General features: G+C 36.6%; 4 protein-coding genes across 4 annotated transcripts; 1 reads left to right on the top strand and 3 right to left on the bottom strand.

The window, feature by feature from the left end:
• Window positions 1–7,488: 7,488 nt before the first annotated feature.
• On the bottom strand, window positions 7,489–8,109 carry LOC104227353 (wall-associated receptor kinase-like 20). Its single transcript, XM_009779579.2, has one exon. The coding sequence runs from the start codon at window positions 8,107–8,109 to the stop codon at window positions 7,489–7,491; it is 621 nt and encodes a 206-aa protein (XP_009777881.1).
• A 2,920-nt stretch (window positions 8,110–11,029) lies between these two features.
• On the bottom strand, window positions 11,030–14,781 carry LOC104227354 (single-stranded DNA-binding protein, mitochondrial). The gene is made up of 6 exons (XM_009779580.2): window positions 14,548–14,781; window positions 14,183–14,370; window positions 12,804–13,012; window positions 12,624–12,724; window positions 11,801–11,860; window positions 11,030–11,594 (listed from the first exon to the last, which is right to left on the bottom strand). The coding sequence occupies exons 1-6, from the start codon at window positions 14,618–14,620 to the stop codon at window positions 11,578–11,580; spliced, it is 648 nt and encodes a 215-aa protein (XP_009777882.1). The 5' UTR covers window positions 14,621–14,781; the 3' UTR covers window positions 11,030–11,577.
• A 3,292-nt stretch (window positions 14,782–18,073) lies between these two features.
• Window positions 18,074–19,389, top strand: LOC104227355 (uncharacterized). Its single transcript, XM_009779581.2, has one exon. The coding sequence runs from the start codon at window positions 18,173–18,175 to the stop codon at window positions 19,223–19,225; it is 1,053 nt and encodes a 350-aa protein (XP_009777883.1). The 5' UTR covers window positions 18,074–18,172; the 3' UTR covers window positions 19,226–19,389.
• A 143-nt stretch (window positions 19,390–19,532) lies between these two features.
• Window positions 19,533–22,806, bottom strand: LOC104227356 (pre-mRNA-splicing factor 38). The gene is made up of 5 exons (XM_009779582.2): window positions 22,268–22,806; window positions 22,083–22,173; window positions 21,190–21,316; window positions 21,033–21,103; window positions 19,533–20,191 (listed from the first exon to the last, which is right to left on the bottom strand). Exons 1-5 carry the CDS (start codon window positions 22,677–22,679, stop codon window positions 19,744–19,746), a joined length of 1,149 nt encoding a protein of 382 aa, XP_009777884.1. The 5' UTR covers window positions 22,680–22,806; the 3' UTR covers window positions 19,533–19,743.
• Window positions 22,807–27,184: the final 4,378 nt, after the last annotated feature.

Below are 27,184 nucleotides of genomic sequence, written 5' to 3' on the forward strand. Positions count from 1 at the left end.
GGAGCCCGCCTGAAGAGCAGGGAATACATTTCAAGTTGAAGTCAGGAGTCGTCCTGGAGAGCAGGGAATACTTTCAAGCGTACCAGTCAGGAGCCCGCCTGGAGAACAAGGGAGTACAATTTAAATTTTAGCTTTCAAATTCTTTGTTTTGTGTATCTTGAAGTCAAGAGCCCGCCTGGAGAGCAGGGAATACATTTCAAGTCAGCAGTCAAGAGCCCGCCTGAAGAGCAGGGAATATATTTCACGTCAGCAGTCAGGAGCCCGCCTGGAGAGCAGGGAATACATTTCAAGTTAGCAGTTAGGGAGCCCCGCTTGGAGAATAGGGTCAGTTTTTACTTTAGTCAAGCTTAGTTTATAGTTTTCCTAGTTTATTCTTTAGTTTAATTTCATCACTGCATCAATAGTACAAGTGGTTTACAATTTTGCTAACAACCCATAAATCTTCCTAGTGTAAACTGGGGCAGAAAATTTCTTTGTTTTGTCTATTTTGTTGTAATCAGACGCCCACCTGGAGAACAAGGGGAAACAACTCAAGTTTCTAGGGAAAGCAGTGTCGAAGGAAGACAACTCGATTTTCAAGGGAAAGTAGTTTCGAAGGAAGACAGTTCAAGTTTCAGGGGAAAATGGTTCAAGGTGCAAAGGAAAATAGTGTCAAGTAACAAGAGAAGACGGTTCGAGTTCAACAGTCAGGCGTCCACCTGAATAAAAGGAAAAGCATCTCAGATTGCAATTCAAGTCAGTAACCAAAGAATCTCGCCGCAAGAATGCGAGGCAACAGTCTGAGGTGATCAACAGAAGTTAGTCACAATAAAGAAAAGAGAGAAAGGCAAGAAGTGAATCCAAATGCAGAAGTTGATGAAAGATGTGAACTGCTTAAGATGTGGTGGGAGTCACAAGCACTACATGTCCAGTCCTGACCCAAAAGCTATAGAAGAATGAGCTAGCACCTGCAGCTAACAAGCGCCAAGGTTCAAATCTAAAGTTTGCATGAAGAACCATTCAAGACTCAAGATCAAGCTTCAGAAGACTTATAGATAGGAATCTTGTAACTCGTAGTTGATAGGCTTAGCTAGTCTTTTTCATGTTTTGATTTTGATGTAATAGCAGGACTGCGGACCGGAACCTCGATGGAACGGCACCTTGATCGGCTCTCCACCTCGGTATACTCCGTCATCTCACTCATTTCTGAACTACATGTGGCCTGATTCCTTTATAGCCAAGGATATGTAGGCAGCCCAGATACCAGGGCTCGGTCACATTACCTTTTTCTCTTAGTTTTAGTCTCTCCAAATAAGGGTCGGGTCAAAAACCTGTCTAGTCAGTCTTTGTCTGAAAATTTTGTACGTTTCCAGTCAAAGAGGGGCAGCTGTAGACATGTGATTTTTGATCTTCACCAAGAATTTTCATATTTTAGCGCGTAAATATTTAATTGAGGCATAATATAGATATTTTAAGTAATTTTGATTCTTTTACTTTAATTTTATTACAAGAAAACAAAAAATCACAAAAATGGGTTCATTAATGTTTTGTAGTCATTTTAATCTAAAACAAATCTTAAAAAAATATATATATAATAGTAGTATCGTATTTTTATTTTAATATGATATTTGAAAATACCAAAAATAGATTTATTTTAATGGTTGGTTTTATTTTAATAATTATTTGAATAGTAGGATTAATTAATAAATAGGGCCGTATTTTTAGTCTCGTTTGCAGGGAAAGAATAGAACTTGCGCTCGAGCAACCCATATTAGGCCTAATTTTGGACCTAGCCCACAATTGTCAAGCCCATAATTCCTAAGTCCATACCCCTTAACCTAAAACCCTACAACCTAGACTCTACACTATAAAAGAATGTTTAAGACCAAAGGAAAAGAAGAAGAACGAAAAGCAGCAAAAAAGCTGCGCATGAAGAGAACGAACAAAAAAAACGAAAAAAATGAAAAAAGGAACGGAAAAAGAAGGAACAAAAGCTGAAAACAGCAGCTGAAAAGGCTGCGCACCAACAGATTCCCCCCCCCCCCCCCCCGTCTTCTTCACAAGACCGCCCCCTTGTTTTCTTTCTCTTCATTCAAAAGCCTTTTTCATGGCTGATTTTGAAGCAAGCAAGAATAGACCCAAGACCAGCCTCCTTGATTTTTGATCTCCGTCGAATCACTCCATCCACCCCTTCCGACCTTCGTCTTCTCCAAACACAGCAAAATTCGCCGCTGTAACACCAGAAAACACACCTAGAACTCCTTCATAATAGCACCCCAACCTACAAGGGTACAGACACAATCAACGACCTTCGCTGATTTCCCCCCCCTTTTCCGTCGCCTGAGACAACAACACAAACGACCCTTACCCCATCGATTCGCTTGCTTCAACAACAACAGCCACCGAACCTCACTCCTTCTCCCTCACGCCGAAAACAACAGCACACACACATACAAGAACAGACGAAAAAAAGAGAAAATCTGGGCAGAAAATTAATTGAAGAAAAGTGGTGGTTTTGTTGTTCGATTCTAACTTGTCATTGCCGATTTAGTATCCTAGTTTAGATATAAAAATCAGTTTGATTAGATTTCTTAATCAAAGATCCAAAAACACTTTGGTCTCTTCTATTGATTTCGATTTCAAAGATGGAGTCGGTTTGAATTATTTGATCCAGATTTGCATTTGAAGTTCGAGTCTACCGACGAGAACGTTTCTGTTCTTCATTTGGTTCTGATTTTTGGCTTTCGAGTGTGGGAATGGAGTTAAGTCGAGGTTGATTCCGGTTCAAGTTTCCGGCGAGGTTCGATTTGAGATCGTTGTTCTTTATTTCCGGTTTGAGGTTCGAGTTTCAATTCTTTCATATACATGTTTTTGAGTCAATTCAGTATTTGATTGCATTTGGATATTAGAGGTTGTTGTTGTTCATTTCATAGCAGAATGTTTGAAATATTTGCTTCCATTTGTTCATGTCATTTGTTAAGTGTTTGAAATATTCTTCTCTATTTTTGGCATGTATGGTACTTAACTGTTTGTATCTGATTTGCAACGAAATTTCCTAGTATGATTAAAAACCAATCTGATAGTAAACTAATTAAGAAGAAATAGCAGAATTAGTGTTGTTGATACAGTAGTAGGTATAATTGTTGAGATGAATCATAGGGTTTGGGATTGTTTGCTAGCTTACTTCTTCTACAACCAAATCTATAATCCATGGCCCTCGGATAATTAACTTCGACTCTTTAGAAATCGAGGCGTGTCTTTAGCGAATTTTCATGGCCATCGCAAAGCTAATAACGCGTTAGTTGCTTTTAGGCACATTATTTAATAATTGTACCTTCTTAAACTCGGGTGCGCATTTCATGTGACCCAAATCCAAATCCTAAAACGCCGAATAAAATGTGTTCCGGATTGCGAGTGCATTTCAAGTGGCGCGATCCAAAGACATGTTTTAAACGACGTTCAATCTTCCTTAAAATGATTAAAAGTGGTTAAAAATTAAAATCAGCATATAGGTTCATAATTGATTAAAATCAGATAATTCAGTCGATTATAACAGTTGAGCGACTGTGCTAGAACCACGGAACTCGGGAATGCCTAACACCTTCTCCCGGTTTAACAGAATTCTTTACCCAGATTTCTGGTTCGCGGACTGTTAAACAGAGTCATATTTTCCTCGATTCGGGATTCAACCGGTGACTTGGGACACCATAAATCTCCCAAGTGGCGACTTTGAATCTTTTAACAATAAATCCCGTTTCGATTGTCCTTTAATTGGAAAAACTCCCTTATACTATACCCTTTTTCGGGGGTGTAATGTAAAAAAGGAGGTCTGACACAAACGGGCAAAAATCGCTCGTATCCGCTCATGTTATCTTTGCACGAAAACTCTTCAAGTGTTGCAATTTTGTGGATTTTCGCGACATTTTCTGTCAAGTGTTGACATTTTTCTATGCATTTTATTTTATTTAATTCATGAAAAATATAAAATAAAAAAAAAGATGTTGCATTCACATTTAGGATTTAACTTTGCATTTTTGAATTAAGTAGTAAATTATTTTATTTTTTTTAAAGAATTGAAAAATCACAAAAATAGTTATTTTTGCACTTTTAATTTTAATTCTTGAACTTTGATAGTTTTTCCTTTAAATTTGGTTTTTAATTAATTGTAGTAAGTCTTATTTGTGGTAATTAATTTGCTAAGATAATTTGATTAGGAATTAATTTAGGTTTATTTTTAGTTTTAATTTAAAAGAAATTAAAAAGAGTTAATTTGAAAAGTAAAAAAAAAAAGAAAAAGAGTTGAAGGAATTGGCTTTGGGCCAAGTCTTATAACCTTCCTTTAATCCCAAATGGATTCTCCCCCAAACCAGACAAGACCCGCCCCCAGCCCACTCCCCATTTCGGTCCAAATCCCACTTAAACGCCAACGACATCGTTTTGGCTCGTTTAATCTAAACCCTTCATCCATCTTTGATCCAATGGACCGTAACTAACCCCCCAATTCCCATATAACTGTCCTAAGAGACCCCCCCCCCAAACCTAGAGACCATCCCCCACTCTTCCCTATTTTTCTATAGCCCAAACCCTAGCCGCCCAAATCTTCCATCAAGCTTATCCGGCGGCGCCCCCTCAAAACCCATCCAAACCCACTCAAATCTCTACACTATAATCCTCAACAATCTCTCACCCCTAATCCATCTTTGTTTTGTTCAAGTAAAAAATCATTTCTCTCCAATTCCGGATCTAGAAGACCCCTTTTCTTTTTTTTCTTTTTTTTGGCAAAAATGGAAATGGTGACACAAAGTATTAGCCACTAGGATCTTGTTTTGGATAATACTTGTACCATTATTTTCATGGTTGGCCAAGAACTAGCGTGGGTGCATTTTTGAGTCAACAAAGAAGATTTGAGCAAAGTCATGCATGCAAGGGGTTTTAATTTTTCTTTGTGTAATTCTTAGGCATCACTGCCAACTAAAAAAAAGAAAAAGAGGTTATATTGTATTTTTGTTTGTTGTTTTGGTCATTCTCGTCATTTGTTTTCGGCAGTATGTTTGTGTGTTTTTTTTTACCCTTTGTTTTGATTGAGGTCATGTTAATCACTCGTTTTCTTCTACATTTCTTTATCCAGACCATAGTCCAAGAGTGCTGAGTTTTGGTTGAATTTGTTGGGCTTGTGGGCCAATTTGTTTTAAGGGTGAGGGAGTTTAATTTTTGGGGAGTTAAATATCAGTATTGCAAGGGGTATTTAGAACATTTGGGTGCAAGGAATAATCTAATAACTGCCTAGGAAGGTTCTAGGAAAGTGAGGGGTGGGTTGAAGGAACAAGTAGTACAAAAATTGGGGTAGAAACTGTGCCAAAACAGAATTGGTGAAGGGTGGGTTTTGAATTTGAAAAATCTGATTTGTTGCCCTAGCAAAGGTATTATAAATACACAGCTTAGTTTAGAAAAAGAAATAAGAAAAAAAAGGCACGGCAGAATTAGATTTGGCACAAAAACTCATCTCAAGCTTTTCTTAGTTTATTCCTGATTTTCTTAAAGATTTTCTGGTCTCTTTCTACTGATTCTGGTCTTGAGGAAGCATGGAGGGGGATTATTCTTGCTGCTATATTGGTTGCTGAACTCTCATCTATCATTTTTCAGATTTTTATTTTTATTCACCTTCTAATAGGTATGTAAGCTGCATCTTGATAAGGATTTGGAATAAACTATGCTCATGTTAAAATCTCTGTTTCTAGATCTAGCTTTTGCATTCTTCTACTTCTTTGAATCAAATTAATTCTCATCCGTAACTAATACCATGATTCTGGTTACGATTAATGTATAAATCGTTTAGTTTAGTAAAGTAATTTGATAAATATTAGCTTATGGGGTTTGAAAGTACTTAACTGAATTTTACATGTCTCTTGGGCTTGATTTTGTTTCGTTACTGAAAATATCTCCAAAAGCTAAAAGTACTGCACATAGGATCTTTATTGTGTAAGGGTTTAGTAAATGACAATTGAAGTTTTGTAGTCAACAAGAGGAAAGTGAAACATGCGTGTAAGGAAAATCGAAAAAGGTTTACTATATTATGTCTTGTTTGATAGTAACATTTCATTCTATGGGTGTCCTTTCTTCTAACCAATGTGCATTTTAGGCAAAAGTAGAAGTATTAAATTGCATAAAGGTGGGGATGGAACAGAATTCAATACTGTGTCTTGGTATGCGTTCTTGGTGGGGGTAATATCTCATGTACATGTTTGTTTCCGATTGCAATCTTGGCCAAAGGATGTTAAAATCCTATTGTATTGTTTTCTCTGATTTTATTTTTAATCAATTAAAGGGTGCGTTTTGTATTGTGAACGATTGTTGGAAGCAATCAGCTGTTGGAATTGAGTAATTCGCCTTAAGCATACTTGGAACCTCACGATTACGGGTATGGTTCCCGTGGCGTAGTAGTGACACCTAATTTCAAACTAGTTTAATATGAATATCCATAGTTTATTTAGTTGAATAGATTTGGGGCGTGCCATATTTGACAAGACGTAGTTTATGGCCCTCAAAAGCTTAGTTTTGAATCCTTTTTTTCAAAATTGGAATCGAGGTGTGCCGTGCCAAACAAAATTTAAAATGCACGGCCCTCGCTTAATTGATATTTTTATCCTTAGACATCGATGCGTGTCATTTAGCGAATTTTCCATGGCCCTCGCAAATTTGCAAATATGTAGTTGCTTAGGCGCGTTATTTTAATAATTAATTTCCTAAACTCGGGTGTGCATTTCATGTGACCCAAATCCAAATCTTAACAACGTCAAATATAACATGTCTCAGACTGCGGGTGCATTTCATGTGGCGCGGTCAAAAGACGTGTTTTGGCTGACGTTTAAATCTTCCTTAAAATAATTCAAAGCGGTTTAAAGTTAAAATGGCACCATATGCTAAAACATGTATTAAAATCAGATAATAGGCCAATTCTAACAGTTGAGTGACCATGCTAGAACCACGGAACTCGGGAATGCCTAACATCTTCTCCCGGGTTAACAGAATTCCTTACCCGGATTTCTGTATTCGCAGACTGTAATACAGAGTCAATCTTTTCCTCGATTCGGGATTTGAACCGGTGACTTGGGAAACCACAAATTATCCCTAGTGGCGACTCTAAGTTTAATAAATAAATAATCTCGTTTCGATTGTCATTTTAAATTGGAAAAACTCCCCCCTTATACTTTTACGGAGGTGTAGATAAAAAAGAAGGTGTGACATAACTTACCAGAGAAGAAGTCTCTTTTCTTTGCTGAACTCTTGGCAAATGAGTACATGGATTTATATAGTTCAAACCATACAGAATATGCACAAATTAAAAACACGACAAGTCGACAACCATAGACTAGAAATTACATCGTACGTGACATCACTCTCAAATTATTGGAGTAATATACTTTCATGCACACACGAAGATGTACAAGAAGTTGTTATGATCGAGAATAATGTTGAAAGGTCATGCATGCCGTAACCATGCATTCTCAGTTAATTAGGAGGTATCCACTGTAGCTCAATGCCATAGCGCCATGCACTAATGGAGGCTTCAGCCTTAAAATCAACAAAAGAAGTATAGGCAGTGCACCCTGTAACCCTAACCCTAATTCTATGAGAAGTCATAGATGCATCTTTCAAGTAACTGCAACACAATGTGTTCTTACAGTTCCTTCCTTCACGACTCGACTCCTCAAACTTCCTACAAGGGCTAGTTGAAGAACAGTTCAATGGGGACTCAAGGATATTCTCAGAACAATTAAATAGCATAACCGTGTTTTGCGAAGATATGTTGAAAGGAGAGTTTTCGTCAATCTTTAGGCCACCTAAGGATAGATCAGAAGATTGACAAGAGTCTTTTTGTATGAAAGGAGGGCTAATAACAAGTCTAGATGTAGATGGATTGATACTGAGGATTTTGTAGTAGAATCCCACAGAGGACAAGAACTCTAAGTTGTAACTGTTGCAGTAAACCTTATAGTTAGGGTTACCACAATTTTCACTAGTACTAAGAGGGTATGGCACATCCATTGTGCCACATTTTGGACAGTTAATATTAGGAGATGCTAAGACTGAAGCAAATGGAAAGAGAAAAAGAAAGACCAAAGCAATCATGGTTAATTAACAAGTATAGTAAGTACTCTTCTAAGGAACAAGCTTTTTGATGAAGCAAGAATAGCTGGAGTTCTGCATCTATTTATACATAGTTTTAAAGCTCTAAGCATGTCATTAGTTACGCAAAAATTAATTTCCTCTAATTTATTTAGGAAAAATAAAATCGTAGTGCCAATATTTGAGTCTGCTATTATCTAATGAGCAAGATGCAATGGTATCCAAGTGTCGTTAACGTAGTATGTAAAGGAGATTTTATTGGCTAAACTTAGATCGTCACAAAAATGAAAGCTCATTGGTTCCGTATTCCAATTACTAAGGCAGCTAACATCAGCCACCGCAATTTGTTTCACTTCTTTATCTGACAAACTTTGATAAATCAATACGTTAATTACTTAATTCGCCACCTATATAATCAACATTTTTCTAGACATTCTCTACTATTTTGATTTTCAATTATAACCAAAAACTCGCATAGTATTTAGAGCAACTTGCACTTTTAGTACTTACTTATTTCGTAAGGAAACTTTTCACAACTAAAAATGAATATACTTGAGTCTTAAGATGGAAAAGGTACTCCCTCCTGTCCAAAATAAGTGATTTTTTTGGATGTTTTCACACAGTTTAAGAAATTCACTTTTTAATATTAATTAGCAATGAAATTGATCATATTAACCTTTACTATCTCACATAAATACTCTTAACACATACTCCAACACTATTTACTCCAAGGGCAATGTAGGAAAAAAAAATAATTAATTCATTCTTGAAATCTGAAAAAATTTACTTATTTTGGACCACACAAAAAAAATCACTTATTTTGGACCGGAGGAAGTATGAAATAGACGTTTTCATTCAATCTCTTTTAATGTATGAAATTAATTTGCACAAAAAAGTGAGCGTTGGGACTCGTTTGTTGATTCGCTCCTTTCCCCTGTAAAGGTATTGGCAATTTGTAGCCAATGATATATGAACAATTGCCAATATCCAAAACAAGGAAAGCGGCCAATCATTCAGCTACATATAAGCACAGCCTAAAAGGCAGAATACTTTAAATATATAAAACAAATATAAGATGAAGCAAAGAGATCAGACCAAAAATTTAATAAGTGAAAGAGCAGCAATATCCTAAGTTAATGAAAGTGCTCAAATGAAGTGGTCCATGAGTCGTATATTCACTACTGCTGGTCTCATACAGACAGGAGATGCTTTTTTCGTAGAAATCAAATGTTTTCCTTGGCCACCGCGTGGCAAGGTTGGACTAATATAAAATACTAAGTCACCACATCAATTCCATCTTACCTGTTCAGAGCTTGATTTAAGGATCAAGTTTAAGGAAAATCGGAAAATCACGTCATGGCGCATACTTTGTATATGCGAAACTATATAATACAAATTTTGTGTTGGATTAAATAAAGTAGCATACAGAACAGGACAGATCACCAAAGGTTATGTGGATATTATCCTTCATTTTTAACAAGAAATGTCGGGTTCGAATCCTGAAAATAAAAATACTTTTGATATGAAGCACTTTACCGGCTTTGAAATTGGTCTTTCCAACAAGAATTCGGATTAGTCGAACCCTAAAAAGTAGTGAAGGAAAACCAAAAAAATCCAGAACTGGATAGAAATGTTAAAAGTGGAAGTGTTCCATTAGTTGTACATTCACAACCGTTTGGTGTCATAGAGACAGGAGATTCCTTTTTCGTAGAATCAAATCCTTTTCTTAGGCCAAGGCGTGGCAGGGTTTTAGAGTAATATAAGATTCTGTGTGAAATTGAAAATATTGGTAATATCATTTATTTGGTATTAAAACCAAAAAAAAAAAAGGAAAAAAGCTAACTTAGAAACTGAACTAAATATACACCTTCGTAATTTAACATATATATAGCTAAATTTTTGTGGATACAAGAATAAATTTTGCGTATACATTTGTCTTTTACATTTCATGGTTTATACCCTCCACACTTCATTATTTGGGAGACATTTCTATACATGTGCCAAAGTGACCGATATGGTTAAACATGTATTGAACTTCATAGGAAAGTGAGGGGGAAATGGCGATAAACATGCAAAGACAATACTAAATTATAATTTGATGGGTTTAATTTTTATGTTTTAGTCATTGAACCCCGTTTGCACTTTTAAATTATGGGGTCAAAATATAATACTTATTGAAATAAGCACCTTATTAAAATTACTGTAAATCAATTGAATTCATACCATATAAAAAGGAAAATATCAACCTCAATATGTTCCGTTAGCGATCATACTGCTTCTAACACAACCTATCAATAAAAACCTACAACTTTTGTAACAGGCAATCAGATTCAGAGACATAAAGGTAATTGAAAAGAAAAACGCACACAGAAGTAAGCACAGCGTAATTTTCTAAAGCAGAGAATGTGATCTATGTTTATTTACTGCAAACAGATTCACTTATTTGTTTTTCTATTTGTTCAAGCGGATCCTCGCAATAGCAGCTATGAAAATCAGAAATTATGGGCAACAAAAAATAATAATACAGATTCAGTAACGGCCCTTCGAATTATTCCCTAGTCAACTATATACTATATGTAGAAAAGCTTAACTGAGATATGGCCCTACATATTTCAGGAGAATGAGAAATAAGCAACCTCAAAATATAGTTTTAACATCCAAATCCAGTTTTAACTTCTACCTTTCTCTTACGTGTTGTGAAGGCTATATGCTATTTTCATGAAACATGATAAATAAGTACCAGATGAAATTGATAGATCAGGAAAACTAAGTTTCTATTGCTGTCACAAAAGAGAAACTGGAGCAAGGCCTTCTCCGGAAAGGAAGAAGCTTTTCGTTGTAGCTGGCCGTGGAAAGGCTGAGATTGAGATAGAAGTGAAGAAGATAGAAAGATCTGTAAGTTTAAGGTCAGCCATGGGCGAACTAGAAACAAATTTACACTAGTATATACACCATTGTCGATCATTGCTATCTGAAAAGAGTATGCTACCATAAATGGCAAAAAACAAGTCTACCGGATGCTGCAGATTTTACAAACAGAAGTTTTAACACTCCATATAGTACCATAGTATTAACTTCATAGAATAGAAGTGGATAAGAGATTACCTATGAATGAGTAGCCACCACTTCATTCCACTAGTACTCCTATTCTTTCACAGTTAAACTGAAACCTAGTTATTTCTCATTTGAACATCTTGCACAGCTTTTGGTGAATGAAGCAACTACCCACTAAATAATGTGGATCCAAAGGGACATCTCTTCCTGCTTCCGAACAAAATACAACCGAGAGAAGAGGGACACTAGTCGTTGAAGGCAAACTAATATCTGACATTATTCAAGTGACAGATGGAAATAGAAAAAACTTTTGTGTCACTGCAGAATATATTTCAAACAATAGGTTACTCCTAAGCTGCTTCCTCCACCTTCCACTCCCAACCGCCTACTATATGTGGATAATTTACCAATGAGCTTCTACAGCAATCCTTCTCCTGCCAATAACAGAAAAAAGTACCATTCCAATAAAAGTAACAGACAGGAAGAACCGATATTTCATGAAAAACAAGCGTGACAAAGGGGATCTGATTTAGGAAATAAATCTGGTACTATAGCCCAAAGCTCACAAATTTCAAGAACAAATTTATTTTTCTGTTGAGAAGGAGGAACAAACAATTTTATGTAACAGAGGAAAACTTACGGAGCTCATCAATAGAGATACTGCTGACACTTTCACCACCTTTTATAAGCCGAATCCTCCCTGTGAAAAAATTGTATAACATCAGATGCTTTTTACATCCGTTTCACTGACAATGCAGTTTTTCATACAATAATACAGCAGCAGCAGGTGGCAGCTATGTTATTATTATTTTGCAGTACATTTTTAAGTCGGTTCTCGTATTTATGAAACTATTAGGTGATCAGATATAGAATCTAAAGCAGAGCAACATCTCAAAAGCTGTTTAGCACATTTACTCCCTCTAACTCGATTTCAATGTTATGCTTTCTATTTTACTTGTACCAGTTCAAAGTCTCCAGATTGATGTAATGGTTCAACTTTTATTCCCAAATAACTACTATCTTATTCTAATCTGTGGTTAGCAAAACTTACGAACAGGGAAAATGATATAATGAATGGCAGCTCTAATTCACAGGACACCGTGACAAATTAACACTCCTTTTATCCAAAAGTTTCAGTAATGTATCTCCATCTTGTAACACCATACAAGTTTTGACAACACCTTAGAATATACTCCTATAGCATTCAAAATTTAAAGATAAAAACATACATTCATGGCTAAAACATTATTTGATGTTCTTCCTCAAACAATCTTTCCTTCAACAAGTATAAGTAAATCATGCAAGTCTGATAAAAATTTCTAAATATGTGTTTCTAAATATCTGTGTCCAATGAAATAATCACATAATATAGGGTGCAAGGAGCACCATTCAATGCAATGTTAGACGCTCACATCTTCAAATATGACAAACCACGTGTGCTTACAATTAACATAAGGACGTACCATCTCTGCGCACACAAATTTCTGGTATGCTTTTAACTTCACCGCTGAGACTATCATTATAGACTCTGGTTTCAATATCACCCTCAATGTAGACTGAGGAGCTGATAGAACATATACATTAGAGAATAAACGAGAAACAAAATATTTTATATAGACAGAAAAAAAAAAAAAGGTGCTTACTTTTTGGTAAGTTGCTGAACGGAGTACTGCCCAAGCATATCATTGTGCACCGCGACCCTATGCCACTGACCAGGCTTAGGCAAGTTTCTATCTCCCGTGATTCTCTGATCGAACATGCCACCTGTTCCAACTGTGAAGATAGTTACAGTTCGGCCGTTTCTCAATATTTTCTGCACAGGAGATTGCCCAACTCTGCCACATATAATAGCCTGTCAAAAAAAACTGACTTTAAATTGGTCTTTCGGTCACCCGAAAAACAAAACGAACACAAATTTGAAAAGATAAAATATGCCACATCAACATTTTTTGTTAGGATTAACCAAAATTGATAATGTAACAATTTCTTTTATTTAGCTATGGTTTGGAGCGATTGGATTTCTAAAACAAAAACACCGTTCAGAAATCGCATTTCAATTCCAGCTTCCATCATTCTTGTGTCAAATATATACTCCTTCCGTTTCAATTTATGTGAACCCATTTGACTGGGCACGAAGTTTAAGAAAAGAGAGAAGATTTTTGAACTTGTGGTGTAAAATAAAGTACATATATTTTGTGTGGCTATAAATCATTGCATAAAGGTAAATTATTTCCAAATAGGAAAAGGGGTCATTCTTTTTGGCACGGACTAAAAAGGAAATAGGTTCACATAAATTGAAACGGGGGGAGTATATCTTTAACTAAAATAACTTCATTCCCAACCAAGTTCCATTTAAATTCTACCAAAAGGTTGTACTTATTCAAGCAGTGCGATGCAGCTCTTCAGGATCATATTTCCAACGCGGAGCATAGATATATATGTGAAAACCCACTAAACTTTCAACAAATACTAGATCTAAGTCAGTGCTGTTAAAAGTACAATGAGTTTAATGCTAAGAACCTTTGGTTCAATTGTGGGATAGACAAGGATATTGGATTAGTTATCCCACCTTCTATATGGGATAGCTAACACCATCATTTTGGTATAAAATTTATACCAGTATTAGCTAATACCAATAACCAAACATGGGATAAATACATTTCCAAATTCTATCTCTAGATTAGAATCCTTATCCCGGTAACCAAACGACCCCTCACCAAGTTAATTCTGGATCTACCTAAGCACCCAAGCCTCATATGGTGTCACTTGAAACAATTTTTTAGTGCAAAGTCAGAATGATCAAAGAGCAAAACAAAAGTCAGTGGAATAAGATAATGGAATAAAATTAGATTTAACACTTAAAGAACACGATCTAATCAAATAGAAAATAGCTCAAAAAACTAAAATATACTTGTACAATACGTTAGCCTTCTTGTCATTCATTCTTTGACTTCTACTTGTACACATTGCAGTTATGACTTAACTTCGATACGCTTATAGGGCTTTCAGCAAGAGTACATACCTTGTGCACACCCCGAAAATTCCAGCCCTTTCTAGGATCCACACCTTGCAGCTGCAAATCGGGCTTTTCAGGAAGAAAATCATCATCATCAATTTCTACAGCTTCATTATTACTTACAGGCGCATCGTCATCACTAAGAAATGTACCAGTTGAATAACACAACCTAGAGCTTCCTTGCACACCCATCACTGTAAAATGCAATGAAACAACCATTATCATAAGGAAAACTACTTTTTCAGAATGCCCGCCAACTGTTCGGTCAAAATCCCCTTCTACGAACATATGGCTTCAATATGACCAGTACTACATTACAAGAATCAGTAATAAACAAAGCGGATAAATACAATGAAAGTGTGATTATTTACCAAGGGAAGAACAGGGTTTTGTGGCAGGAGAGACGCGTAACAATTTGACGATTTTAGCAGCCACTGAATTCATTTTTCAATTGAACGGAACTCAGAGACGGAGAATTAGGGGACAAGGAGGGTTTTCGTTTTACCGCTATAAAACACTCTTTATACGGGTCGGGTTTGTAACTTGGGCCAGGCAGAGTAATATGGACCCGAGTAATAAGCACCGATTTGCTTCTCGTTTGTCTTGCCCTAATTTTACAAGTTCGACTTTTAAAATGGTCGTCGCCTTATCAATTTTGTTTAATTGGTTTTTTTACTCTATGCTAAGTATATTATAAATTTTGTTTAATATAATATAATTTAATACCTTGTTTAATTAGACTTCTCCTACTCTTTGCTAAATGTGTAAGAAAATTAATAAAGACCTTTTATTGACCAATAATGCCTATGTTTAACGTGTTAAGGGTGGCTGCAACTTGCAACATTAACAAGTCTTAAATCAAACCTTATCAATTCATCAATTCAGACTCGAATTTGTCTCGGTTATACTCCCCAATTTGGCTTAGCTCCGTGCTAGTGGTGTCAAAATGGTTAAAAGAATAGAGCTAATCACCCATATTACCTATTAAAAAATGAATTGGATAATGAACTTTTTAAAAACGGTTCGAATATGGATAAGAACCATATTATCCATTTAGAAAATGAATAACCAATGGTTCTAACTTTTACATAAAAAAAGCTTCAAATTCCTCAAGTTAGGGAGACTAAGAATTCTCCCAAAAGTGATAATATACAAGAAGTCATGGATAATATGATTACACATATTATCTGTCGGTTAACCCTTTTTTATCCGTATTAAATATGGGTCGGGTCGGATAATTGATCTGTTTTTCAATTATCCGTTTTCGACCCGAACCATATCTGGCCCGACCCGCCCATTTTCCACTCCTACTCCATGCCTAAAAACTATTTCAAACAGCATAAATTAATTATGGCAGAGGAATAGTCATCTTCAAGAACATTATATAACTCTCCGGGAGGTGGAGCATTGTACTGGGTAATTTAGAATTCTTCGGGAGTTGTTGTAACTTTAGGTATTGTAGGCAGATTAGAGTTGATGAAGTTGAGGGGGTTATACGTAAGATAAGTCGGGGTAAAACGATCGGGCCGGATGAAATTCAGATGGAGTTTTGGAAGAGTGCGGGCAAGGCAGACTTGGAGTGGTTCACTAGGTTATTTAATATCATTTTTAGAACGAAGAAGATGCCCGACGAGTGGAGGTGGAGCATGATGGTTCCTGTATACAAGAACAAGGGTGATATCCAAAATATAACTATCGGGGTATCAAGCTGCTTAGCCACACTATGATTGTTTGGGAAAGAGTGGTAGAGCTAAGGGTGAGGAGAAGTGTGTCTATTTTCGAGAAATAGTTTGGGTTTATGCCGGGGTGTTCGACTACAGAAGTCATCCACCTTGTTAGGAGATTGATGGAGCAGTATAGGGAAAGAAAGAATGACTTGCATAGGGTGTTCATCGACTTAGAAAAGGCGTACGATAAAGTTCTGAGGGAAGTTTTCGTGGAGATGTATGGAGGCTAGAGGTGTATCTATTACCTACGTTAGGTTTATTACGGACATGTATGATGGAGTAAAGACCCGAGTGAGGACGGTGGGTGGGGACTCAGACCATTTTTCAGTTATGATGGGGTTGCATCAGGGGTCGACACTCAGCCCTTTTTTTGTCTAGTGATGGGCGTGCTGGCACGCCACACCCAAGGGAAGGTGTCGTGGAGCATGCTATTTGCATATGATATTGTATTGATTGACAAGACGCGAGACGGTGTGAATGCGCAATTAGAGGTATGGAGGCAAAACCTAGAATCTAAATGTTTCAAGTTGAGCAGGACCAAGACAGAATACTTGAAGTGTAAGTTCAGTGGCGAGACTCAAGGAGGGGAAGGGGAGGTGAGGCTGGACTCGCAGGTCATCCCTAGGAGAGAGAGTTTTAGGTACATTGGGTCTATTATTTAGGAGGTGGGGAGATTGATGAAGATGTCACACATCATATTGGGGCGGGATAGATGAAATGGAGACTCGTTTTTGGTGTTTTGTGTGACAAGAAGGTGCCACCGAAACTTAAAGGTAATATCTACAGAGTGGTAGTCAAACCAACGATATTGTATGGGGCTGAGTGTTAGCCAGTCAAGATCGTTCATGTCCAGAAGATGAAAGTAGCAGAGGTGACGATGTTGAGATAGATATGCAGGAACACCAAATTAGATAGGATCATAAATGAGGTTATTCGCGACAAGGTGGGTGTGGCCCCTATTGAGGACAAGATGCGGGAAGCGCGCTTAAGTGGTTTGGTCATGTGAAGAGGACGAGCACAGACGCAGCAGTGCGGAGGTGTGAGAGGTTGACATTGGAAGGCCTACGGAGAGGTTGAGGTAGGCCAAAGAAGAGGTGGGGAGAAGTGATTAGGCAAGACATGGCGCAGCTTCTGCTGACCGAGGACATGACCCTTGATAGGAAGATATGGAGGTCGAGGATTAGGGTAGTAGAGTAGGTAGTCTAAAATGCGCATAACAGTAATATTGGCACACAGTCTCGCTTTCTGTTTGTAGTATTTTATGACTAACCGTTGTTTTCTTTCATTATTGATCATCTTACTGTCTTGTTGTTTTTATTCTGCTTTTATATGGTTTTTTGGTACTGTTCCTTCTTGTCTATATTTTCATTAATATGGTGCTTATGCTTTCTTTAACTGAGGGTCTATTGGAAACAACATCTCTATCCTCACAAGGTAAGGGTAAAGTTTACGTATACACTACCCTCCCCAGACACCACAGTGTGGAATATTACTGGATATGTTTTTGTTGTTGTAACCATTTCAAAAGTAACATTACGTACATAACACCATTGATGCAAAAAAAAAATCGTGACTTATTTCTCTATGATATTATCATAGTTCTAAGCCATAGTTTCAGTTTGGAGTTTCTATAAATGCTCCTTATTAACTTGTTCATGAATAACAATATTTATTTATTTTTTTGAAAAATGGAAAAAAGAGATTAAAGTGTTACAAACGAGCATTGTCAAAATAAATTAATGTACTCTTGTCATCACTAGCTGAATATATTCTTTAGTTAACTTTAGATAGAGCTTGAGAAACGAGTTTATTTTCGTAAAGCACATTGATCTACGTTCTAGGTCTTAAATCTTCGTCATATTGAGTTTCACAAGGTATGAATAGAATAAAACAAAAGCAATTTTAATTTATTTTTATTTTTTTTTGGCTAATAGTGTGAAATCAAATGATGTTTGCTTAACTACCCCTTGAAGAGAGAAAGAGCGAGTCCGCCGTTAGGGAAGAAAATGGGAGTAGAGGTTATTCCATGTTGTGAGATAAGCAAGCACTCCATGTTTAGATGAGTTTGATGAGAAAATATGTAACTAACTTCATCATTTAATCCTTTTTTTACATAGTGTAATTTTACTAATATAACCTTAATCTCGAAAAGAGTATTGAGGGCATCATTGTGAAAAAGTAACAAAATCCGTGATACCATTAGCATATGAATAGGACACTCCCCTAACCCATTACCCACGTCTTCTGAAAAAAAGGAGCAACAATAATAATGAAAAGGAAAGGAAAAGGAAGAAACAACCCAACTCTTGTAAATATTGAACCATTGTGTTTGGCAAGAGCAAAACCAACTTGTTCAAAGAAAATGAATAGGGAGAAGGTAAGTTTTCATAGTATTCGAACGTGGAAAAATTCCAGCTCTCTCCTAAGGTATTCACAAATCAATGGCTTTGCCATGTCCCTGCAACAAAAGGTGAGAGTGAGATTCCCCAAGTTGCTTGATGTCAAGAACCCCACGCAAAAGACTGAAAAGGGTGGCCCCAAGGGCAAAAACAAAATGATCAAATGGGCCAAACCTGCACAACTTCTGCCAAAGGAAATTGGTTCCATTTTCAGTAATGGTTCCCGCAACAAGAAACCACTTCAAAACTCCAAAAATGACATAAACGATAATGCTGACGCTTTGAATGACTGCACAGAAGAAGAACGAGATGCGCTTATTGTCTCCAGGAAAAAAGGCAGCAAGTTTAAGTCTTTGTTGGAAGATTCAGTAGAGGGATTAACGTTGAGTAGATCATGTTCATTCAAGAAGATAATGAGAATCATAGATACAAAGGGAAAGCAAATGAAGAAGAAAGATGAAGCAACCTCAGAAACGTCAACTGGCACAAGAAAGCAACCGCGGATTTTGTTCCGAAATCTTTCAGGGCTCAAGTTCAGGTTCAGGACGAGGGTTAGATTTCGCTTCAACAATTGGAAGACCAACAAAGCAGATACTGGAACAGACTTTGAAGGTGCTGACTACGTTGCTGTTAAAAATGCCGAGACGGGGAAAATGTCGAAAACCATTAGCTGGGCATCAATCAGGAGGCCTACTGGTTACTGCATCATTAGAAGCATGAAATCCATACACAAAAGAATGATGAAACAGGGGAGAGAATGCAAACATGAAGATGGGGACGAACAAGAGAAAGTTGAACTGGAATTATGCAAGAAAAGGATACTCATGGGAGACAAATGTCGACCGCTCAGTGCATCCGGCAGCCTTCATTACGATCAGAATGGCATTCTGTTACCAGAAGTTCTTCCATATCAAGAGTTATAAGCATGTTAAAGTTGATTTTGTGAGGCTCATTTCTGCACATTTTAGATTTTTAGGTAGGGTAAACTCTTTCATCTATCAGTAAGAATTTCGGCTGAACAGCAACTTTGTACACTGTACATTTGTGAAGTTAAGACCTTATTGTAATTGTCTACCCGCTTCTTTGATATTCATGTGCATGCTTTTTGAGACTGTAGCAGTTAACCCATAAATCGGCATCCTTGGACCTGGGCAAGCAGACCATTCAAATCTTCTTCCTCAAGTTATCATGAATGTAGGAGTGAACCGTAAATATGCAGTTCTCAGATCATTAACAGAACTCAAATGATATTAATTTGTTGGGACTTTGTAGCATCAGCTAATAATACTAGAGGAACTACGGGACAAAGCTGCAGCTGCAGCTTCCAATAGTAGATTAGTACACCAAAAAGGAGCAAAAGAGAAAAAGTAAAGGTGCTACAAGGCCAAAAGACCACACATAAGCAAAACATATTGAGAACTACAACCGCAGATGTACATGGTCATAGCTTCAAAGGCTTTAACCCAAGCGATGCCCTAAGCCTGTTGGCTTCTGCTATCTCTGGATCTGGATGATCTGTTCCATCATCTTTCTTTTCTTTCTTCTCCTTCTTCTCCTTCTTCTTCTTGGGTTCATCACGAGCAGGACTAGCACTGCTGCGAGCATGCCTTTTACGACGATCATCATCACGGTCTTTACGGTCTCTGCTTCTACTTCTGCTCCTAGAATAACTCCTGTGTCGACCGCGCTCACGGTCACGTCTATCACGTTCTCTGGCCTCCCTGTCCCTTTCCCGATCCCTCTCTCGACCATAGTCCTTATCGTCTCTGAGGCGATGACGGTCCCGGTCCCTGTCTCTATCCCTGTCACGTCTTCCACGTTCCCTGTCATAATCACGATCTCTTTCATAGTCTCTATCATAATCTCGATCTCTATCATAGTCACGATCCCTGGAAAAAAAAAAAGACGCATAGAAGCTCAAATCAGAAAACAAAAAGAGACCAAGCCCAACAAAGGAAAAGGCATAGTGGCTCGTATCGTAAAGCTAAAGGTAATGTTCTAATCATAGTTTCGCCACTGAGAAGTAATATGATAACACTACAACTGCAGAAATCTAAAATCACAAAGTGTAGCCAAACTAATTACCCTATTACCAATTGAAACAGTTGGACAGCAGAAATGTATGATCTATCATACTTCTCAACTGCACACTGTCAGTGCAGAGAAACCTGGCAAGATCACAATATTTTTTTATATAGGAAGCTGTGCTGATCACCAAAAGGCCTAAAATGCCATAATGGATGTAATATGTGAAGTGTGTGCTTTGAGTAATAGTTCCAGAGTATCTCTGGGTACTTCAACAATCAGCTTCCAATCAACACACTATGAAGTAGTGAACAAAATTTCACTTAACCAGGCTTATGTCAGGGTCACCACCTTCACCCCCGACAGAGAGCCCCCAACCCGACTCCCACAAAAACAGGAGCTTGACAAGCTACAGTTTTTCTGAATGATTTCAAAACCATTAAAATCATATATAATGATGCACACGCTCTGAAATGAACACTGGGTAATGGTATCAACTCGAAACAGTCACACTCCACATCTAATAGGAGGAGTTATTTGCAGTTGTAGGACCCCATATCCATGTGCTCCACTTCACAAAAGTCAGTCGAGGCAAATGAAGAGTCCAAGCCTCAAAGCATACATTAACAAAGTAGATGACCATACCAAAAAATACAAAAGGATTTTACAGTAACGAGAAAAGATCAACAGATGATTGAGCTCTACCTGTATCTGTGACTATCTCGTCTTCTATCCCGATCTCTCTCCCTAGTTGGACTTCCCCCACGATAGTAATCCTGCATTGTTACAGATCAATAATCAGAATACTGGATCAAGCCTTAAACAACGATGTCCATGTAAAACTAAGCAAGTAAAAATTAACCTTTTCATGCTCATCGTCTAATCCAGTGGCAAGTGGTTCATCTTCATCCTTTTCCTCTTCCTCTTCAAAGTCATCTTCCAATGCACTTCTCCGAGGTTCCAGCTGTCCATTATGTTCCAATTGCGATCTGGTGGCAACACATGATACATGAGAAACTAAGAGAACACACACATAAAGAGTAGAGAAAAAAAAAGAGAAAACTAAAATAGAAAACTAGAGGTACATGCACTGTAAAAAAAATTGGAGGCATTAACAGCAAAGAGAGAGATCTAACATCACGAACACTGCAAAAATATAGCAGGAGAAACACCTGACAAAATAGACAATTACAGAGTTTTTTAATATTGGACGATCAAGGAAGTTCTCTCTTTCCAATTGATATTTTTGTGATCTAGACCTGTGTTTTGGGCTCATTATAATTTTCCTCTGCGTTATCATCTTAAGCAAATTGAGCTTTCAACTTAACTGATACAAGCTGGCTTAGATCTCCTAGTAATTGTGTTCAATGAACTGAGCAAAATTCTTCCAACGTATAGGCTTCAATGGCTTAAGTCTTTTTCGCGTCACTGCTAATGTCATCAGGAAGCAGCAAATGGCGAAAAGGACAGCACAATATCCATTACAAAATATAAACAAACAAAAACATAACAACCAGCATCCCTCCTAGCACAAGTCTTGTTTGGAGTAACATAATCCATCACTACGCAAGCTTAAGTAGGGGCTAATTAAACCAGCAAAAATTACATACTTATTTACAAAGTAGAGTCTTTATTTTTTCTAATCAGCCCAAGCTAATTGGATATTCAATAAATGAATCATGTTGTGCATAATTTTTTGGTCGTCCATTTAGGTGAACAAAGAGTTTAGTAAATTAGTCCACTTTTTTTACAAACCTTTTCTTGATGCGAGGCAAAGCAATATCACAAGAGTAATCTGTCGTCAGAAGCTCGTCAATATACTCATCCACGTGTGTCAGTGCATACTCTGCCACAACCCAAAAAAAAAGGTTAGGACTCAAATCATCATAATTTTATTTAAATCACCCGACAAAACCAAAAAAAAGGCAAGAAAAACTTACGCCCATCAGCTAATTTACGTCTGAGCTTCCGATAATCATTGTAGAGAGGCTCAAGGTATCGATAAATATCGATATCCGTACCCGTAATCCGCAAATAAAAAGCCCCAAGAGCACGAACATACTTGTAATCTTCGTTTTTTATGAACTCCACAACTATATCTTTTTCAGGCTGGATTTGGAGCATCTTCATGACAAGGCATATAAAGGGTGTGGGTTTTCGATTGCCGCCGAATGTACCACCGAGGTGGTCGAGTTCCATGGCCTTGTCGACTAGGGTTTCTGCTGTCAACCCGAAACATTGTTCTTTCCAGTAGGTGTTTTGGTATATTTTAGACCTGAGAATTTTCTCCACCAGATTCTGAGGGTTCGTTCCCCTAATGCTCTTTGCCAATGGATCGGTGCGATTCGCCATGACTGTCAAACCCTAATCGAATCAGAGTGGAGAGGTTTTTGGGAGAAAGCCCCAAAATAAGGGAAAAAAGAAAATCGAAAGGGAGCGGAGTATATATAATATTATAATATATAATATAATAATGTGGCTTCTTGGGCCTTTGAGGCGGTCGGCTATATAGAGGGAAAAATGGAAATTTTAAATTTATAGCAAAAATTAACACCTTATTTATTTTAAATAAATATCATTTAAATAAATTATATTATATAGATACCTTTTATGAGTTATAGCAAAATTTCTAATTTTTGTTATCTTCTACACTTAAGTCACTAAACATGCTATTTTTTATTTTTCTCTCTCCCTTTTCAGATTTTTCTCTCTCATAATTACCGTATTTCATAAAAACTTCTCAATACATGTACTTTCTCTCTATTTTGAGACACTCTATTCCCTTTCCCATTCCCCGTAAACATGCTCAAAACCAGAGAAACCTCACACCCACACCGCTTCCTTCTTCCCCAATCTCGATATAAACCCTAATTTCCTTTCGATTATTGTCAGTTGTTTCTATAATTAGTGTGGTAAGTATTTAAATTTTTTGATTTTCGCTATTTTTGTTTATTCTCAATATCTCTACTCACCAAGTTTTCTCTAATCAACAGTATCCAAGCGTATTCTCACAATGTCTGATTCAACACCTCGCAAGTTGATTACCAGAGATATACCCACTAAAATTCTCACTTTCGATGGGCCCTCTTTCTCCTTGCAAATCACTCAAGGGGAATTGAATGCAAGTTTAGCCAAAAATATGGCATTGGAGAAGAGAACAAAATCTCGTCATGACAATTTCAAAGACTTCCCATTGCGGAAAAGAGGAAAAAAACATATTTCTGAAGCTTCATCTGTCAAGGGGAAGGAGGTTGAAGCAAGTAAAAGCTCGGATACACTGGAAGAAAAGGTAATTTCTAATGTATTCATCTATATTGTTGATGTATTCATTTGTATTTATATGTATAAACATGTTGACTTCTCTATTTTTTATGTATATAAATACATGTAGATGTATTTAGATTTATTCAAAAAGTATATTCAATGTATTTTTGTACTTACAGAAATCAATGATACAAATATGTAGATGTATTCTGATGTATACAAATTGACTTTTATTGAATTGTATGTTGCATAATGCATTTAGATTTATTTAGATGTATTCAAATTGTTCTTTCACTGTTTTTTACGTTACTAGACTGACCTTTTTATATTGCATATAATTGTATTTATAAGGATTTTCAAAGTTCTCATCATTATTTTATTCTAATTGCAATGTCTTTATTTATTGTATGTGTATGTATTATATTTGTACATATATTTCTATCACTGACTTCTTACTCCAGTTTATTTTTGCAGTTTGTATTCAGTTGCATTTATATGTATTCATAACAGTTATACTATGAGATATGTGTTGTATTCAGTTGTATTTATATGTATTTATTCTTGTTAAATGCAGAAATTAAGCTGTTTGTGAAAAAATAACCTATATTTGTACCGCATATCAGTGTATATACTAACACAGACATAGTCTCCGACCTCAAAGAAATTCTTACTCCAAAGCAGTACAAATAACTAGGTAATACTTGTTTTGAAAGTTTCCTTGAAATGAAGCGTTGTGAAGTCCAACATCAACTATTCATATGCTTCATGGTTTTGCAGTTAGAAGGAAGTCCTGACGATGTATTTTCAATATACGTCAATGGTACTACATTATCTTTCTCAATAAGGGAGTTTGCGCTTGTGACTGGCCTCAAATGTGTTGGTAACCCTGCTGATTTTCAGTTCACTAAAAAGGTTCCTAACCGGATTGTTGAGACATACTTTGGCGGAGCCAATCTTGTCAAAAAGAAAGATTTGTTGAAATGCTTTGCTGACAAGAATTAGGGTCATGACAACGATGGGGATGCCATCAAGATAGTTGTGTTGTATTTGATACACACTTTCATATTTTCATCCGAGAAGAACAGCACAACCATCCCAAGGCTACATTTTGACTTGGTCGAGAGTGGGAGCTATTCTGATTATCCATGTGGTATAAAAGCATTTGAAAGCCTTATAAAATCTATTAGCAAGAAGATGGATGCTCAGAAAAAGTATTACAGGATAGTTGGGATGCCTCTAGCCATGCAAGTTTGGTTTTATGAGTGTTGTTCAAATGTTGATCCTAAAATTGCACTGCGAGTTGATAACGTGGTACCCAGAATACTCAATTGGAGATCCACCAGAAATCAGCTAAACTTTGCTTATCTGATGAACGGCATGTTCAATGACAAGGGAAACATGGTAATTTACTATTTGTTAGGTGGCTAGTTTATAATTTACTAATCATTACTGCTGCATACAGTTGCATACAGCCTTCATTTGAATACAAATTACATTTTGATTTCAGATTGCATACAGCCATGGTAGTAAAACTTTGATTGTATTTCGTTTTTCATATTGTTTATAAGGACATCCAGCCAAGCGATATAGAGCTTGCTATTATTCAAATTCCTCGAGTAGGCGTTGTTCTTGAGAACAATGCTACTCCTACTCATTCAGACAAGTCGGCAGAGGATTCGAATGACTTTTCTCCTACACCTGATCTTCAGTCTAAGAAGAAACATGTTGCAAGTGTTGGTCCATCTTCATCATCGCCCATAAAAAGCGCAAAGAACAGATTATTCATCCCTCAAATACAAAGACTCAATCCAAGATTCCTCCTGTTGGTGTATCTAAAATTGCACAAAATGTTTTGCATCACAATCAGCCGGCAGATTCTAAAAATGATGAAGTATCTTCTTTGAGGAAAGATCTAAATTCATTCAAAGAATACGTGAGTTTTTTATGCACATATTAAACATTACAGTTTAGTGCTTAACATTCGCATATTTTTGGCGCACTTTTCTAGTTATTTTTGTGTTGCTAAGGTTGTGGGCGAGTTCAAGTCTCTGAGATCATTGATCAATGATAACTTTAAGATGTTTTCTGAACATCTTCAAGACAATCAGCAAAAGGAAAGTGTACACCAGAGAAAGGAAACCACAGGGAGACGTGATGATGGTATTGAAATGTTATATGATGTCAACTTGCAATATAATCCAAAAGGTCACAGACAGACTGCTACAGCTGTCGGCGATAATGTTGAGGTTTAACATTTTTTTAACCTCTTTAGTATATGTTTATATCTCGTGTTTGCTCTTATTCGGATTAATCATATATAAAACAATTTGTAACATTGTGAAATACAAGTATATACAGAATACTTCAGTATTTTTAATTATCTTAATCATATATGCATTTGTATTTTTCTGACTTTATTTCTACATAATTATTGTGATCTTCGCATATTGTATCTAGATGTATTCATATATATATATATATATATATATATATATATATATTAAAACATGATACTTGTATATATTTAAACTTTCTCTATATAGTAATGTTATTACACAGCAGTTAGATGCATTTAAATACTGCCTCAAATATATAATGTATTTATATGTATTTCGATATATTCTTAACATGTAATCAGATGTATTTAAATTCTCCATTTAAATAAAGCCTCAACAAAATACAAATTCAAGATCAAATATGTATTGTATTTAGATGTATTCATACCATCAATTACTTTATGTATATAGGTCATTTATAATACACTAATATTGATGTATACGTCTAATAGAATACAGTTGTTAATGCTCTTTGTGTAGAGTCAAGAGTGGAGGGGAATACTACATCGGAGGTGCCGTACAACATACCACCTATAGGCCAAGAGGGTATATCTACAGATTTCTATGTATCACAATTTGAGCTGGATGACAAGTTTCTTCCAAGTCAAATTTCAGAAACTAGAATTGTGATACATCATAGTGCAAAAAATGTTGAATCAACCCCATTACCATCTACCTATTACAAGCCACTTTGCAAACACCCTATTATAAAGACTTCAAACTAACTTGTGATGCAACCACCACAAGTCACTCTATAACTCTCCTAGTTACAAAGGATTTAAACTTATGACTATCTCTAATCACAATATAAACTCAGAAGTTTACGAATTTGATTTGTTCCTAAGGCAAAGCTTCTAAGAAAGCAAACTAGGAATTACAATGACGAACAAATAACAAGATTACAACTCAACTATGGATATACATAAACTCATTTAGAAACTAATACTTAGTGGAGTTGTCTTCTTGTTCTTGACACACTAGTGACTTCAATACCGGATGAATACTTTTTCTTCTTGAGAGAATATCACTGAATGCACAAGAGATGGTGTGTCTTGCACCAGGTTGTTTTATCACAAAAGATAGCACAATGGATAGTGATGTCAACTCTTGGTGTACGCTTTTTCCCAATGAGAAGTGACTGATGTACTGTCTGCAAAGCCACTTCTGGGCAGTTGCGTTCCAGCTGGATAGTGGACTTTGTACTTCTGTCAGGACACACCAACAGACCAGGTCCTAGTTGTGTTCCTCTTCTGTGAC

Source organism: Nicotiana sylvestris, chromosome 1 (assembly GCF_000393655.2).
Source record: "Nicotiana sylvestris chromosome 1, ASM39365v2, whole genome shotgun sequence".
NCBI classification, from domain to species: Eukaryota; Viridiplantae; Streptophyta; class Magnoliopsida; order Solanales; family Solanaceae; genus Nicotiana; species Nicotiana sylvestris.

Coding starts and splice junctions, on each gene's coding strand:
- LOC104227353 (XM_009779579.2), bottom strand. CDS start 8,109: ATGATTGCTTTGGTCTTTCTTTTTCTCTTTCCATTTGCTTCAGTCTTA.
- LOC104227354 (XM_009779580.2), bottom strand. CDS start 14,620: ATGAATTCAGTGGCTGCTAAAATCGTCAAATTGTTACGCGTCTCTCCT. Junction 13,013..14,182: donor ATTTTCGGGGTGTGCACAAG/GTATGTACTCTT, acceptor TTTTTTTGACAG/GCTATTATATGTGGCAGAGT. Junction 12,725..12,803: donor GTTCAGCAACTTACCAAAAA/GTAAGCACCTTT, acceptor ATGTTCTATCAG/CTCCTCAGTCTACATTGAGG.
- LOC104227355 (XM_009779581.2), top strand. CDS start 18,173: ATGAAAAGGAAAGGAAAAGGAAGAAACAACCCAACTCTTGTAAATATT.
- LOC104227356 (XM_009779582.2), bottom strand. CDS start 22,679: ATGGCGAATCGCACCGATCCATTGGCAAAGAGCATTAGGGGAACGAAC. Junction 22,174..22,267: donor ACGTAAATTAGCTGATGGGC/GTAAGTTTTTCT, acceptor GGGTTGTGGCAG/AGTATGCACTGACACACGTG. Junction 21,104..21,189: donor TAGACGATGAGCATGAAAAG/GTTAATTTTTAC, acceptor GTAACAATGCAG/GATTACTATCGTGGGGGAAG.